The sequence below is a fragment of the Hyla sarda genome, chromosome 2 (assembly GCF_029499605.1).
Source record: "Hyla sarda isolate aHylSar1 chromosome 2, aHylSar1.hap1, whole genome shotgun sequence".
NCBI classification, from domain to species: Eukaryota; Metazoa; Chordata; class Amphibia; order Anura; family Hylidae; genus Hyla; species Hyla sarda.
Window position 1 is genome coordinate 461,724,749 of NC_079190.1, and position 17,492 is coordinate 461,742,240.

Below are 17,492 nucleotides of genomic sequence, written 5' to 3' on the forward strand. Positions count from 1 at the left end.
CCCAGCTCGCCACAGTTATGCTGGTGATTGTATTAGACTATAATATTTTGCACATACTGGAAAACACATTGGAGCAAATTGTCTTTACCGCCCATTGGTTGGCTTGCCTTACACCAAGAGTCAGTGGAAATTTTTTGCAATTTGCACTGTGTCCGATTTCAAGGAATGTCTGTTTCCATCAAGCCAGACTTCTGGCCTATTGAGTATCACCACCCTCCCATATACTTAAAGGGGTTCTCCGGCCCTACGACATCTCATCCCCTATCCAAAGCATAGGGGATAAGATGTCTGATCGCAGGGGTCCCGCCGCTGGGGACCTCCGCAATCTTTCATGCAGCACCCACCTGTCTCAGCTGCACGGAGCGATGATAGTGCCGGGTTTGAAGGCTCAGGACCATGGGGCTGGAGTATTGTGACATCACGACTCTGCCCCCTTGTGACGTCACGCACCGCCCCCTCAATGCAAGTCTATGGGAGGGGGCGTGATGGCAAGGGGGCGTGGTCAGACATCTTATTCCCTATCCTTTGGATAGGGGATAAGATGTCTTAGGGCCTGAGTACCCCTTTAATATACTGTTCACATTTTTGGGGGTTTGTGTGTCTCAGGATATTCCTTTCTTACTACCATAAAGAACAGTTTTTATTTTTTTTTTGGTTCTACGTAATGTACTTATTTTTCCTGTGACTGTATAAATCAAGCATGAAAATGTAGATTTGTACAATCTGATCATATAAACATATCTATTATTTTTGGATATTTTATACATACTTCTCCCTAAAGCTAAACATAAAACAGCTCTTGAATCTCAGCATGTGCGGTATACTTTGTAAGATGTTAGACCTCTTTATGACAAAGTTAATATTCTTAGAAGCCGTATCAAAGAATTGAATGTTTGTCAGATATAAGGTTCACCCCGAGGAAACTAGAGATAGCACGCAGCTTTCAATTCACAACACTGCAGGCCAATGAAATATGTATATATCACCATCAACATTACTAAGAAAGATATTCTGATATGAGTTTCAACGTTAATTGGAAATTTTAAGTATACATAAAAACATTTATCATATATCACATCATGTTTATAATGTGTGTTCTTTAAAGGTGTTTCTCCATAATGATGGAATGTCACGTCTCACAACAACCACTGTCCCTGCCTACGTGGACGATCCATCCTAAACAGTGAACTTGTTGATGGTCCCTACAATTTTTAAAGGGGTTCTCTACCCCTAGACATCTTATCCCTTATCCAAAGGATAGGGGAAAAGATGTCTGATCGCGGGGGTCCTGTGCCGGATGCCGGATCAGGCGCCAGAGGCTCGTGACGCCCCCTCCCATAGACTTGCATTGAGGGGCATGGTCGTGACGTCACAAGTCTCTGGAGCCACAGCTGGCGTTCTAAACGAACACTGGGTGGTGCAGGGAAATCGCGAGGGGTCCCAGCAGCGGGGCACCCACAATAAGATGTCTAGGGGCGGAGTGCATGAGACGTCAGGAAAGTCAGACAGGCCAGGCCAGCAACATATGGGCAGGGTAGTATCAAAAGTAAAGAGAGAAAGAGATTAATAACCTAGAGGGAAGCCCAGCGCAAAATCAAAAGTCAAACCAGGAGGATATCACGGAACAAACTCAACAGACAAAGGCAAGACCAGGTTACAAGCAGAGGTCAGGTCCCATCACAGAAAAATGACTGTGACAAGAATGCTGGTGAAGGCAAAATCCACAATAATGGCCACAGGCAAAAGACACAGAGCAGTTTAAATATCCCGCCGCTTGGTAGTGTTAGTGCCAGCACCATAGCTGATTGGCTGGCACTCACACCTCCTCATTGGCTAGTCCAGCCACGTCAGGGCTGCCTCCAAGATGACGAGGGACACATCGACCACCGGAGAGATAATCATAGCCAGCGATGGAGCAGGGCCAGGTAAGTTTGTTCCAGATAAATGTTTGGTGGGGTACTTACTGCTTTGATTGCCAGTGATCCCGATTCACAAGAATTGGGGTTCTGAGTGACCCTGTTTGTGCCACATACTTGACTGCTACTCTTAAAACCCTTCTAATCACAAGATCCAGGGATTGCTGAAGTGATTTTTATACATTTTGTTAGTTTATACCATTTTCCACAGTTTGAAGGTGATTTTATGGCATTGGGAAACATCTTTTAATAATATAATTCTTACTGTCTGCAGACACCTTTAGGGGGAGCTGAGGAGCTTACAGAAAACTGCTTTAAGGTGGGGTCAAAAGTAGTGCACCTGCAGCGTATCTCATGCTGCGGATACACCAACGCCAGTCACTGGAGCAAGCTCCCAGGGGGCTCGCTGTAGTGACTGCATCAGTGCATCCGCAGTGTGAAATACACATGTGCTACGAGTGACCTTACCTTTATCGTTGAGTTCAATGAGAGTATTAAACTGTTTATTTTATTGTAACAATGCTTTTGGGGTCATGTAATATTTTAGTCAGTGTTTCTAGCCAAAACCAGGAGTGCATCTGTTTCTATATTTTGAACCCGCCCCTGGTATTGGCTACAAATACTGACCAGAACACGGCAAAAAGGCTATACAGCATAATCGCAATAAATCTATATAGTAGGTTTTTTACAGTAATATTTGATAGTTTAGTGTGATACATTTTATATATTGTTTGGCAGTAACTATTGTTGGGCGTAAATATTCGCATTTCGATTTTTATCGTGAATATCGCAAATTCGCAAATATTACAAATATTCACTATTTTACGCATATGTGAATATTCACATATTCCTTCTTTTCACTTGTGGGCCAATAAATATGATGCAAATACACTTGTCAGAGGTTATCAACAACATTCCTAGCAACCAATAGTAAAGTTGTCCCCCCCCCTCACTGTTTTCTTCCTCGAATACGCGAATATGCGAATATGGGAATATAACGAATATGTGAAATTCAAGAATATAGGACGAATATTTGTCTATATATTCGTGAAATATCGCAAATTCAAATATGGGCAATGCCGTTCATGACTAGCAGTCACTATGTTTTGCTATATGGGACAATACTTCCTATGGTTCACTATGGCTTCCTATGGCTGTAGTAATACACTCTAATGTTCACACGTCGAATCCACATTGAAATTCCGAACGAAGATTCTGCTCCAGCAGAATCCCCTTGAATTGTGCACACAGCAGAATTTCCGTGCCAGATGTTTCCAGCAGGGAAATTCTGTTTTCGGTGTCCACAGAAAGAATGAACTGTGTCCGGAATGTCTGCACTCAGATTTTGCGTGCAGACATTCCGTCATGTGAACATAGCCTTAGTTGACAGTGTTTCAATATTACAGTTATTTTCTTGTACATGTGAAACTCCACAAGCTTCTTCATAGTTTGTAATCAATGTCTAAGCAGAAGGTAAAATACTAAAAGTGTCTAAACCTCATTACAATTTGTCAAGATAAAAAAGTGTATGAGGGCAACTATTTGCCTATTCTAGCGCTGCAACCTTAGTCCCCAATATCTTGGCAGGAATCTCAGGGAGATAGATAACAGTAATGAGAATAACCCTTGGGTCATTCTCACTGCTGTGGTCTCCCAATTCACAAAACCTTGCACAGCGTGTATTGCTATGACTGCCAGGGGCAACCCCACTGTTTCTCCTGTAGCCTTGGTATTGATATACAACCTTTAGTATGCCAAGCATGAATAATATTGCGGCAGTAGAGACAAAATAGTTAGATTTCACTGTTGAGCATGTCATTTGAAATAGATAGATGCCCTTTCATGAACACGCATGCATGCGATACCAATTGATCAGGAGTATTCAGGTGTAGTCTCTTGGAAGCTAGAATCAATAGTAGTCAGGATAGCGCTGCATTGTTTTTTAGTGGAGAATTTCAATGTTATTTACGGGAGAACAAGAAAGAGAAGAAGTTTTATCTTTTTTTTGAACAAGGGCATCATCCTAAAGAAGATAACGCCAGGGCTAAAGTGTGTAAAGCATGGTATTACATGGCATTGCAATATGTTAGTTCTGCATTCAAGATTATTGATGATCATTAAATTGATTTACTGTAAAAATGTTGGGCACAGCTAATCACAGGTTAACGCAAATATGGATCCTACATAGAATCTATTATTGCCCTAACACAAAACGGGGAAACGACTGGACTCCATATACCATATGTGGTGGGGGTGCACTGAAATGAGAAAATATTGGAATGATGTTGTCACGATACCGGCTGGCAGGAGGTGGATCCTCTGTGCCAGAGAGGGATTGGCGTGGACCGTGCTAGTGGACCGGTTCTAAGTCACTACTAGTTTTCACCAGAGCCCGCCGCAAAGCGGGATGGTCTTGCTGCGGCGGTAGTGACCAGGTCGTATCCACTAGCAACGGCTCAACCTCTCTGACTGCTGAAGATAGGCGCGGTACAAGGGAGTAGACAGAAGCAAGGTCGGACGTAGCAGAAGGTCGGGGCAGGCAGCAAGGATCGTAGTCAGGGGCAACGGCAGGAGGTCTGGAACACAGGCTAGGAACACACAAGGAAACGCTTTCACTGGCACAATGGCAACAAGATCCGGCGAGGGAGTGCAGGGGAAGTGAGGTATAAATAGGGAGTGCACAGGTGAACACACTAATTAGAACCACTGCGCCAATCAGCGGCGCAGTGGCCCTTTAAATCGCAGAGACCCGGCGCGCGCGCGCCCTAGGGAGCGGGGCCGCGCGCGCCGGGACAGGACCGACGGAGAGCGAGTCAGGTACGGGAGCCGGGGTGCGCATCGCGAGCGGGCGCCACCCGCATCGCGAATCGCATCCCGGCTGGAGGCAGTATCGCAGCGCACCGGGTCAGTGGATCTGACCGGAGCGCTGCAGTAGCGAGAGTGTAGCGAGCGCTCCGGGGAGGAGCGGGGACCCGGAGCGCTCGGCGTAACAGTACCCCCCCCCTTGGGTCTCCCCCTCTTCTTAGAGCCTGAGAACCTGAGGAGCAGACTTTTGTCTAGGATATTGTCCTCAGGTTCCCAGGATCTCTCTTCAGGACCACAACCCTCCCAATCGACTAAAAAAAAAGTTTTCCCTCTGACCTTCTTGGAGGCCAGTATCTCCTTTACGGAGAAGATGTCCGAGGAGCCGGAAACAGGAGTGGGAGAAACAAGTTTGGGAGAGAAACGGTTGATGATGAGTGGTTTAAGAAGAGAAACGTGAAAGGCATTAGGAATACGAAGAGAAGGAGGAAGAAGAAGTTTGTAAGAGACAGGATTAATCTGGCACAAAATTTTGAAAGGACCAAGATAGCGTGGTCCCAATTTGTAGCTAGGGACACGGAAGCGGACATATTTAGCGGAGAGCCATACCTTGTCTCCAGGAGAAAAAATGGGGGGAGCTCTTCTTTTTTTATCAGCAAACTTCTTCATGCGTGATGAAGCCTGTAAGAGAGAATTTTGGGTCTCTTTCCATATGGTGGAAAGATCACAAGTTATTTCATCCACAGCGGGCAAACCAGAGGGCAAGGGAGTAGGGAGGGGGGGAAGAGGGTGACGGCCGTACACCACGAAAAATGGGGATTTGGAGGAAGATTCAGAGATTCTGAAGTTATACGAGAATTCTGCCCATGGTAGAAGATCTGCCCAGTCATCCTGGCGGGAGGAAACAAAATGCCGTAAATAATCACCCAAGACCTGGTTAATTCTTTCTACTTGCCCATTGGATTGAGGATGATATGCAGAAGAAAAGTTTAATTTAATTTTGAGTTGTTTACAGAGAGCCCTCCAGAATTTTGACACGAATTGGACGCCTCTATCCGAGACGATCTGCGTGGGCAACCCGTGAAGACGAAAAATGTGTACAAAAAATTGTTTTGCCAACTGAGGCGCTGAAGGAAGACCAGGAAGAGGGATGAAATGTGCCATTTTGGAGAATCGATCAACGACCACCCAAACAACAGTGTTGCCACGGGATGGGGGTAAGTCTGTAATAAAGTCCATACCAATCAGAGACCAAGGCTGTTCGGGGACAGGCAGAGGATGAAGAAGACCAGCGGGCTTCTGGCGAGGAGTCTTATCCCGGGCACAGACAGTGCAGGCTCGCACAAAATCCACGACATCCGTCTCCAGAGTCGGCCACCAATAGAAACGAGAGATGAGTTGCACGGATTTCTTGATGCCCGCATGACCTGCGAGATGGGAGGAGTGACCCCATTTGAGGATTCCGAGGCGTTGGCGTGGAGAGACGAAGGTCTTCCCTGGAGGAGTTTGCCTGATGGAGGCTGGAGAAGTGGAGATCAGGCAGTCAGGAGGAATGATGTGTTGCGGAGAGACCTCTACTTCCGAGGCATCCGAGGAACGAGAGAGAGCATCGGCCCTAATGTTCTTATCGGCAGGCCGAAAGTGAATTTCAAAATTAAATCGGGCAAAAAACAGAGACCACCTGGCCTGGCGAGGATTCAGCCGTTGGGCAGACTGGAGATAGGAGAGGTTCTTGTGATCGGTGTAAATAATAACTGGAAATCTTGATCCCTCCAGCAGATGCCTCCATTCCTCAAGTGCTAATTTAATGGCTAGAAGCTCTCGATCCCCGATGGAGTCGTTCCTCTCCGCCGGAGAGAAGGTCCTAGAAAAAAAACCACAAGTAACAGCATGCCCGGAAGAATTTTTTTGTAGAAGGACCGCTCCAGCTCCTACTGAGGAGGCATCAACCTCCAATAGGAAGGGTTTAGATGGGTCAGGTCTGGAGAGCACGGGAGCCGAAGAAAAGGCAGACTTGAGCTGTTTAAAGGCGTCTTCCGCTTGAGGAGGCCATGACTTAGGATTGGCATTCTTTTTGGTTAAAGCCACGATAGGAGCCACAATGGTAGAAAAATGTGGAATAAATTGTCTGTAATAATTGGCGAACCCCAAAAAACGTTGGATAGCACGGAGTCCGGAGGGGCGTGGCCAATCTAAGACGGCAGAGAGTTTGTCTGGATCCATTTGTAGTCCCTGGCCAGAGACCAAGTATCCTAGGAAAGGAAGAGATTGGCATTCAAACAGACATTTCTCCATCTTGGCATAAAGTTGATTGTCACGAAGTCTCTGAAGAACCATACGGACGTGCTGGCGGTGTTCTTCTAGATTGGCAGAAAAAATCAGGATATCGTCCAGATATACAACAACACAGGAGTATAAGAGGTCACGAAAAATTTCATTAACAAAGTCTTGGAAGACGGCAGGGGCGTTGCACAGGCCAAAGGGCATGACCAGATACTCAAAGTGTCCATCTCTAGTGTTAAATGCCGTTTTCCATTCATCCCCCTCTCTGATGCGGATGAGATTATAAGCACCTCTTAAGTCCAGTTTGGTAAAGATGTGGGCACCTTGGAGGCGATCAAAGAGTTCAGAGATGAGAGGTAGGGGGTAGCGGTTCTTTACCGTGATTTTATTAAGACCGCGGTAGTCAATGCAAGGACGTAGGGAGCCATCTTTTTTGGACACAAAGAAAAATCCGGCTCCGGCAGGAGAGGAGGATTTGCGGATAAAGCCCTTTTTTAAATTTTCCTGGATGTACTCAGACATAGCAAGAGTCTCTGGGGCAGAGAGAGGATAAATTCTGCCCCGGGGTGGAGTAGTGCCCGGGAGGAGGTCAATAGGACAGTCATAAGGCCTGTGAGGAGGTAGAGTCTCAGCTTGTTTTTTGCAAAAAACATCCGCAAAGTCCATATAGGCCTTAGGGAGACCGGTTACAGGGGGAACCACAGAGTCACAGCAAGGAGTACTGGGAACCGGTTTAAGGCAGTCCTTGAAACAAGAGGGGCCCCAACTCTTGATCTCTCCAGTGGACCAATCCAGGGTTGGGGAATGGTGTTGAAGCCAGGGTAGTCCAAGGAGAATTTCGGAAGTGCAATTGGGGAGGACCAAAAACTCAATTTTCTCGTGATGAGGTCCGATGCACATTAGGAGGGGCTCCGTGCGGAGACGTATGGTACAGTCCAATCTTTCATTGTTAACACAATTGATGTAGAGGGGTCTGGCGAGACTGGTCACCGGGATGTTGAACCTGTTGATGAGAGAGGCCAGAATAAAATTTCCTGCAGATCCGGAATCCAAGAAGGCCATAGTAGAGAAGGAGAAGGTAGAGGCAGATATCCGCACAGGCACAGTAAGACGTGGCGAAGCAGAGTTGACATCAAGGACTGTCTCACCTTTGTGCGGAGTCAGCGTACGTCTTTCCAGGCGAGGAGGACGGATAGGACAATCCTTCAGGAAGTGTTCGGTACCGGCACAGTACAGGCAGAGATTCTCCATGCGGCGTCGTGTCCTCTCTTGAGGTGTCAGGCGAGACCGGTCGACCTGCATAGTCTCCACGGCGGGAGGCACAGGAACGGATTGCAGGGGACCAGAGGAGAGAGGAGCCGGGGAGAGAAAACGCCTCGTGCGAACAAAGTCCATATCCTGGCGGAGCTCCTGACGCCTTTCGGAAAAACGCATGTCAATGCGAGTGGCTAGATGAATGAGTTCATGTAGGTTAGCAGGGATTTCTCGTGCGGCCAGAACATCTTTAATGTTGCTGGATAGGCCTTTTTTAAAGGTCGCGCAGAGGGCCTCATTATTCCAGGATAGTTCTGAAGCAAGAGTACGGAATTGTACGGCGTACTCGCCAACGGAAGAATTACCCTGGACCAGGTTCAACAGGGCAGTCTCAGCAGAAGAGGCTCGGGCAGGTTCCTCAAAGACACTTCGAATTTCTGAGAAGAAGGAGTGTACAGAGGCAGTGACGGGGTCATTGCGGTCCCAGAGCGGTGTGGCCCATGACAGAGCTTTTCCAGACAGAAGGCTGACTACGAAAGCCACCTTAGACCTTTCAGTAGGAAACTGGTCCGACATCATCTCCAAGTGCAGGGAACATTGGGAAAGAAAGCCACGGCAAAATTTAGAGTCCCCATCAAATTTATCCGGCAAGGATAGTCGTAGGCCTGGAGCGGCCACTCGCTGCGGAGGAGGTGCAGGAGCTGGCGGAGGAGATGATTGCTGAAGCTGTGGTAGTAGCTGCTGTAGCATCACGGTCAGTTGAGACAGCTGGTGGCCTTGTTGCGCTATCTGTTGTGACTGCTGGGCGACCACCGTGGTGAGGTCGGCGACAACTGGCAGAGGAACGTCAGCGGGATCCATGGCCGGATCTACTGTCACGATACCGGCTGGCAGGAGGTGGATCCTCTGTGCCAGTGAGGGATTGGCGTGGACCGTGCTAGTGGACCGGTTCTAAGTCACTACTGGTTTTCACCAGAGCCCGCCGCAAAGCGGGATGGTCTTGCTGCGGCGGTAGTGACCAGGTCGTATCCACTAGCAACGGCTCAACCTCTCTGACTGCTGAAGATAGGCGCGGTACAAGGGAGTAGACAGAAGCAAGGTCGGACGTAGCAGAAGGTCGGGGCAGGCAGCAAGGATCGTAGTCAGGGGCAACGGCAGGAGGTCTGGAACACAGGCTAGGAACACACAAGGAAACGCTTTCACTGGCACAATGGCAACAAGATCCGGCGAGGGAGTGCAGGGGAAGTGAGGTATAAATAGGGAGTGCACAGGTGAACACACTAATTAGAACCACTGCGCCAATCAGCGGCGCAGTGGCCCTTTAAATCGCAGAGACCCGGCGCGCGCGCGCCCTAGGGAGCGGGGCCACGCGCGCCGGGACAGGACCGACGGAGAGCGAGTCAGGTACGGGAGCCGGGGTGCGCATCGCGAGCGGGCGCCACCCGCATCGCGAATCGCATCCCGGCTGGAGGTGGTATCGCAGCGCACCGGGTCAGTGGATCTGACCGGAGCGCTGCAGTAGCGAGAGTGTAGCGAGCGCTCCGGGGAGGAGCGGGGACCCGGAGCGCTCGGCGTAACAGATGTATACATGGAAATTGGTAGGAAGGTGGGAGGGGAGATTAAGATATGCCTAAAGATGGCCATGCTTGGTGGAGAAGGGGAAAATCAGGATCAAAGAAAAGAAAGTAGACATAAGGTAACCAGAACTCTCTTTTATGCTAGATTGCTGATAGCAAGAAGGTAGATATCCCCTAGGCCCCCGGACGTTAAAGCTTGATCAGAAATATCCACGTATTTAGAAACATATGCAAATGAAAGGACTGGAAGGGGAAACTAGGAGAGGTTTAGCTTTTTAAATTTAATTTAAAAAAATTTTTCTTTCTTTTTTTTTTTCTTCTTTTTTTTCACACTTCACTGCAGCAAGGGGGAGGGAATGGGGGTGTAGGGCGGGAAGGGAGGGTTACATTTTTGGTTTTGGTAATCTAACCAATAACGATAAAACAAATATGAAAAAAAATGTATATCTATATAAAAAATTATTGATAGTATGTGGGGGACTGGCGTACATAGGGGTAGCAAGAATGTATGATAGGGATGTCAATAACACAATGGGCTGAGTGATGGAGATACTGGGGAAGCAATATGTAGACCATGGGCAGCCCATGGAATAATACCAGTATATCAGGTAATCTAGGGCAGTGAAAGGGTTAATGTCAGTATCTCCGGTGGTCTTGGTCAGTCAAATGATTAAAGGGGTACTCCGGTGACAAACATTTTTTTTTCATATCAACTGGCTCCAGAAAGTTAAACAGATTTGTGAATTACTTCTGTTAAAAAATCTTTATCCTTCCAGTAATCAGCTGCTGAAGTTGAGTTTTTCTTTTCTGTCTGACCACAGTGATCTCTACTGACACCTCTGTCTGTCTCAGGAACTGTCCAGAGCAGAAGAGGTTTGCTATGGGGATTTGCTCCTGCTCTGGACAGCTCCTGACACAGACTGAGGTGTCAGCAGAGAGCACTGTGGTTAGATGGAAAAGAACAACTCAACTTCAGCAGCTGATAAGTACTGGTAGGATTAAGATTTTTTAATAGAAGTGATTTACAAATCTGTTTAACTTTCTGGAGCCAGTTGATATGAAAAAAAATACTTTTTCACCGGAATACCCCTTTACAGGAGTTATCCACTGTAAAGTGATTTTAGTATGTGCCTGCCAGACAGTAACAGACATGCTCAGGAAGGATCTGTGCTAGTCTTGGGGCTAAATGGCTATGTTGTGAGATCACCATAATGCTGTGGCTGTCTTTTTTGCGAACTGGGTATTTCCTGTTGGCGTTCATTCTCTCAAACTACAAATGCCATAGTTCCTTGTTTGTGTGAGGTCACTTTTCTCCCTCCCACACATTGATACACAAATGAGCTGCATTCCGTTTAAAAAAAAAACATTGTTTTCTGACCAGAGTGCCTCCAGCTGTTGCAAAAATATAATTAGTTGCAGATTTCTCCCACCCATTGAAGCAGGACAGGCTCCCTTTACACAAGTGACTAGTGATGTCATTTTTCGGCCACAGTGCAACCTGGGAAAACCTGGGACATGAGTAATGTCAAAGGTACATACACTATATGATGAACTACACTACAGCCCCTGTAGCACAGTCAAATAAAAAAATCCTGGAATACCCCTTTAATTTCCCTAAGATCCCTGGTGGAGGGAAGTGGAAAGGTGCATACCCGGGGCTAATTCACCTCTTCAGGCTCTAGCATTGTCCTAGCTGCAACAGGAGGCTGAACACTGATGGTGCAGCTTCCTGCTTTCTCCCTGAATTGATCATAGAAATGAGGGTAGGGAGGGCATAGAGAATACCGAACAACTGTAGCTATATGACTGCACATTCCTTATTGTGATTTAAGAGCACTCAAACAGATCATTTCTGGAAGTTTCCAAATGAAGGCTTATCATCTGAATACCAGTGGGGTGCCAAAACATGACACCCCTGCTGATCAGCTGTTAAGCAGAGCCATTGTGTAAATCTAGATGCTTCTGGGTGTCCAAATGCTCATTCTCACTCCTTGTTCTCATTCCCATTCTCATATCCCATCCTCCTTCCCATTTGCATATCCTGTTCTCATATCCCATCCACATATCCTGTCCTTATATTTCATCCTCATATCCTGACTTAATTTCCCAACTCATACTCGACCTCATAATCCCTCCTCAAATCCCATCACCCGCACTAACTTTTCTTTACACCTTCCTGCCGGACAGTCAACAGGATGTTTAAAAGTCCCGGACAATCTCATCAGCCCCAGAGTAACATGATTATGAGATGTACCAGCAGTCTGAAAGACTTGCATAGGACTTCAGGGAAAACTCCCCACCCTCGCATAAAGGGGGTTAATTTATCTCTACTATATTTTTAGTTGACATATAAGTAACATGTGTTCTGAATTTCATTGACATTTCTCCAAGTGATGCAGGAATATATATGTATAGATGTCACCCATGTGAAATTATTTTATTCTGACTTTTATTCCGTATTTTTGCTATAGGTCGGAAGGTTTGCTATGCAGAATATAAGCATCCATGCTACAAAATTGCTTATTTTCAAGACTTAGCAGCACGTGTTGGCTACCATCAGGCCCGTCAGGTGTGTGAAGGGGAAGGAGGCCATCTTCTGAGCATTGAAAGTGAAGCCGAGCAAAAACTCATCCAGAGAATGCTACAAAATCTTACAAATTCAGGTTCTGGAAAATCTGATGGGGATTTCTGGATTGGACTGTCAAGAAATCGAGAATCCATGGCTTCTTCTGGAGCTTGTCCAGATCTCTATAAATGGGATGATGGTAGCCCCTCCCAATTCAGGTAAGAAAGCCAAAGATCTTTATAGTGTAGCATAGAGCATAATGTAGATGTTCTTGCATATGCCTTGTGCCTACCTGTTTGAGCTGTTGTGGCTGGCATGAGTTTGAAGCCATACTGGATGCAATTCCACAGTCAAATGTAGCCAGCATTAGGAATGTATTCATGAGGGTGTGGCATTTGATCATTGCACCTGGTAATTAATCAGGCTGCTGCATCAGAAGATGACCCAGGTAAACTCATTGAACTCAGTTCACATTGTGTGCAGTGTAGATTATGCATTTTCTTATTTAAAGTGCATATTGAATAAGAATTGTTATCATGAGATTAAATAGATTTGACCTATAAGTACCACCGAGGTGTTTTATGTAGATTTGACGTTTTTAGATTGATAGATTTTTTTACCGCATTTTTTACACATCTTCACTTCATTTTGGCTGCTGCTGCAATTTTTAGAAATTGCTAAAATGGGGAATTTAGGGAAATCGGAGCAAAAAGCAGAAACATGATGGGCCTCATTTACTAAGCCAAACCCAACAGTTTTTATCTGGTTTTGTGGACTAAATTTAGGTGAACACCTGTGTGACACTTTTTGTGACATGTTTGGACAAAAAATAGTCAACATTCTCACAAATCACTTGGAAAGTTGGAGAAAACCCTACAAAGGGGCGTAGCGTAATCCGACATTTTTCAAAAATCACTCAGTTTTTGTCCAAAACCTGCCGAAAGGCTAGAATTTCACTGAGATTTTTGGCCTGCATTAGGATGCAGTAGGGATGTAAAAAATTTATTTAACTAAAAGTTTTTTTTTTATAACAAAATTTAAATAATTTTTTTTATAAAGTGTGCGTGCGTTTAACTTTTTTTTCTCTTTTTTAATTACATTTTTTAGGTAGTAATACTACTCCCAGCATGGAACACACTGTTCCATGATGGGAGTAGTAGTACCTGTACTAATAGACATATCGCCCCAGGTGTCAGTCGTGACACCTGATGCGATCGTCCATAATATAGCAGTGATGCGGAGCGGCTCTATACAGCGCTCACATCTCTGCACTATACTCCGGCCAGTGATGTGAATAGAACATTGCTCATTCATATTTTCCGCCCAGAGTGGTGATTGGCCGGATGGTTGCAGCCAATCACAGCTCTCAGTGGGAAATATGAATGTCAGTGGCCGGCCGGAGTATAGTGCAGAGATGCGAGCGCTGTATAGAGCCGCTCCATCTCTGCAATAGATAGGATGATCGCAGCGGGTGTCAGGAGTGACATCCACTGTGATGTGTCCTTAACTGCAAGTACTACTACTCCCAACATGGAGAACACTTTGCTCCATGCTGGGAGCTGTAGTACCTGCAATAATAGACAGATCGCAGCGAGTGTAAATTCTGACACCTGTTGCGATCTGTCTATTAATGCAGGTACTACAGCTCACAGCATGGAGGAGAGTGTGCTCCATGTTGTGAGTAGTAGTACTTGTAGTTAAGAATAGATGACACCCGCTGTAATCCTCCTGTATAATTTATAAATGCGGGCAGCCGCTCTTCTATGGTCCCCTGCACGGCCGTATATATACACATATTCATATTTCCCACAGAGTTGTGATTGGCTGGAACCATCTGACCAATCACAACTCTCTGCGGGAAATATGAATATGTGTATATATACGTCAGTGCAGGGGACCATAGAAGAGTGGCCGCATCTATACATTATAAAGGAGGATCACAACAGGCGATCTGTCTATTAGTACAGGTACTACTACTCCCATCATGGAACAGTGTGTTCCATGCTGGGAGTAGTAGTACTACCTAAAAAAAGTTGGAAAAAAAGGGAAAAACACGCACACACTACATTTGTATTATTGTCGGCTACATTTTTAGTGCTTTACCCGCCCACATAAATTGATCCCTGTTTAAAAATTTATAAAAATTTAGTAATAAAAAAGAAAAATTCTGTTTAATACAATTTTTTCCATCACTGCTGTATCTTTTTTATTATTGTTTTTTAATGGTACCCTACGAAATTTTAATAAAAAAGGTATCTCCATCGCTTTTTTGGATCACTAAAGTCCAGAAAAGAATAAAAACCGCTGGCAAAAATGCCAAAGTTAATACCAACATGGTGTTTGTCTTTGCATTTTTGCTCTCCCATAGACTGCTATGAGAGGAAAACGCCACAATTTCTATGCAAAAACGCCAAATTAGGTTTTGTCGGGCATTTTGAAAAACCAGCCTCTGAGCCCAAAATTTATGAAAAACGCCAAAAGGATTAATAAAATGCCAAACTGAAAAACACCAAGTGGATTTGGCATTTTGCAGTTTACTATTGACATGCAGCTAACATCTGGAGTTTTTTACGGCGTTTTTGCAAAAAAAAAAAAACCTCAGTGGAATTCCAGCCAAAAAGCAGAGAAGAGTGAATTTTGAAAATCCGACTGCCAGAGGCTGGTGCAAAAACAGGTAAAATGGTCAGTTTTTCCCCCAGCATGGTTCTTATGGGCAATATGCATAAACTAGGTAAACCAAATTAAAAAGACAGGTTCACATAACTCAAATTTTATCGGAACTTATATTCCTGACTTGATAGGATATATGAACAAATATGTAATTTTATACCTTAAACGTGTGGAAATGTTACTGCTTACTTTGATGTTTGCATTGTTACATGGTAGTACATTCTAACTTTATCTGTGATTTATTCAATATTTATTATACAACTTAATTTGTAGGATTGCTAACATAATGTCTCTTGCCTCAGATTTTCACAGACCTGAGGAGCCACTGTTGTTTATTTCCATATTTATTTTGTACCTTCCGGTGTGGACAAAAAAAAACCTTGTGTGCCCAAAAAAAGGACATCTTAGTAAATAACACACGAAAAAAGAAGAGGACAACAAAATTAAAATAAAAAATGACAGACAAAAACCTACACTCTTAGTAAATCAGGGCCAATATGTGAACACATCCTTTGGGGGAGTGTATTTGATCCTGTAGTTCATAGGAAGTGATTTTTTTCTTCTTTGTGTGGGTCAGGATGGTGATCACATGACCCAGGTACAGTAATGGATGCAGCTGTGCTGGAATAAAACAAATGTCGATGTATGACTAGTGTTGGTGAGTGTGCTTATGGGCAGAAAAAAAAATAGCAAAAACCTGGAGTGCACTGACTAAGTTTGTCTTCTTCCTACACCAGTGTTTCCCAACCAGTGAGCCTCCAGCTGTTGCAAAACTACCACTCCCAGCATGCCCGGACAGCCAAAGGCTGTCCGGCCATGCTGGGAGTGGTAGATTTGCAACAGATGGAGGCAGGCTGGTTGGGAAACACTACCTTATACATTCTGACACCGTCTACTTTTAGTGATGACCTCATCAGGACACTGTATTGAGTAGGACAGGGGTGGTGCTGTAGTTGGAAGAAATTAGCTCTGTTTTTTTTTATTTTTTATTCCTGAAGAACCCCTTTAAGCATATTGACGGGGATTTATTAAAACCTGTCCAGAGGAAAAGTTGACCAGTTGCCCATAGCAACCAATCAGATTGCTTCTTTCATTTTTCAGAGGCCTTTTAAAAATGAAAGAAGCAATCTGATTGGTTGCTATGGACAACTGGTAAACTTTAATTTATTACAGGCTAAAGACAAATATCTAAAGATGTCAGCATATAGCTGCCATTACATTGTCCATAGATTATGAGGTTAAAGGGGTACTCTGGTGATCGAATTCTATGTAAAATACACTCAGGGAGCGGGTAAGAAAAAGTCATTAACCAGAGTACCCCTTTAAACTCTTCCCCTTGTGCTCCCCTCATTGTTCTCCTCCTATGGCTTTTGTAATTGTAAACACTCTCTTAGCTATACGGGGACCGGATCCGGCTGGGGGGAGTTAAAACCTGACACTCCCGTATTTTAGCCTGACCTGGCCCCCTTCTCATTAATTTGACCGGAGTCACTGTTTGGCTCATTTTTGCCCCGTATCCGGTTTTGTGACTGGACTGAAAACCATGGTATGCTGCTGGGATACAGGACCTTTGGAGGTCCTTGGGTCATGTGTTACCCACAAATCTTTGTAATGGTGATTGACACAAGTATGGACCAATTAGCACTAGTCCAGCCCCTGCCCATATAAGGGAGCTGCGTCCAATTATCGCTCTCTTGGGTTGCTGCCCTCTTGGATGCTGGACTAACAGGATGGTTCTGCGCAACTTTCAAAGACACGCTGGGCCTGAAAAACCTGCCGGCCTCAGCTGAACCAAAACTGTGAGTTCAAATCTAAATCTCCGCTAATGCTAGCGTGACTACTGGACCGCAACTAAACCCCTAAATCTAGTAGAACAGCGCATAGAACTAAAAGACTCTAAATGTTAAAGTCCCAACCTTTGTCAATCTCCAAGGAAAGCAGTTGTTATGCTTAGAGACTGTTCTGTTATTGAAGGTTGCAGAAATTCTTCAGTAAAAGTTAATCCTGTTTCAGAAAACTCTGTGGTTCTGGACAATCTATTATTTTATACCTCCCTATCGCTCTTGGGAAGGGTGGCGATAGGACAAGCGTTACTGAGGAGCCCTCAACCTGGCATCATGAATAGCAAGGGTTAACATACACCCTTTAACTACAGCACAGCTACGCTCCCCATACCCTACATCCCCTAGGCTATCACATGAGAATTACATGGAAGATGCAGACCTCTCACCAGCAGATGGCAGACAGCATTACATACAGTGGTCTAATAGGAGAGGAAGTAGGAGGGAAAGATTCACACACTAGAGCAGCAAGTGACCAGAGGTTGGCACCGATTGCTTTAAGTGCCCAGCATTTTCATCCCTTTAATTATTCCAAAGGGTCAGAAGAGTCACAGTTCCTCTTAACATTTCATCATCGGGCCTG

General features: G+C 45.1%; 1 protein-coding gene across 3 annotated transcripts in view; it reads left to right on the forward strand.

Moving 5' to 3' along the window:
• CHODL (chondrolectin) overlaps nucleotides 1-17,492 on the forward strand; it is a 105,713-nt gene that overhangs the window by 66,896 nt on the left and 21,325 nt on the right. For all 3 annotated transcript variants that reach the window (XM_056560868.1, XM_056560867.1, XM_056560869.1), the window contains exon 2: nucleotides 12,304-12,616. In XM_056560868.1, the coding sequence (XP_056416843.1) occupies nucleotides 12,304-12,616 (313 nt within the window). The remainder of the gene's footprint in view (nucleotides 1-12,303; nucleotides 12,617-17,492) is intronic.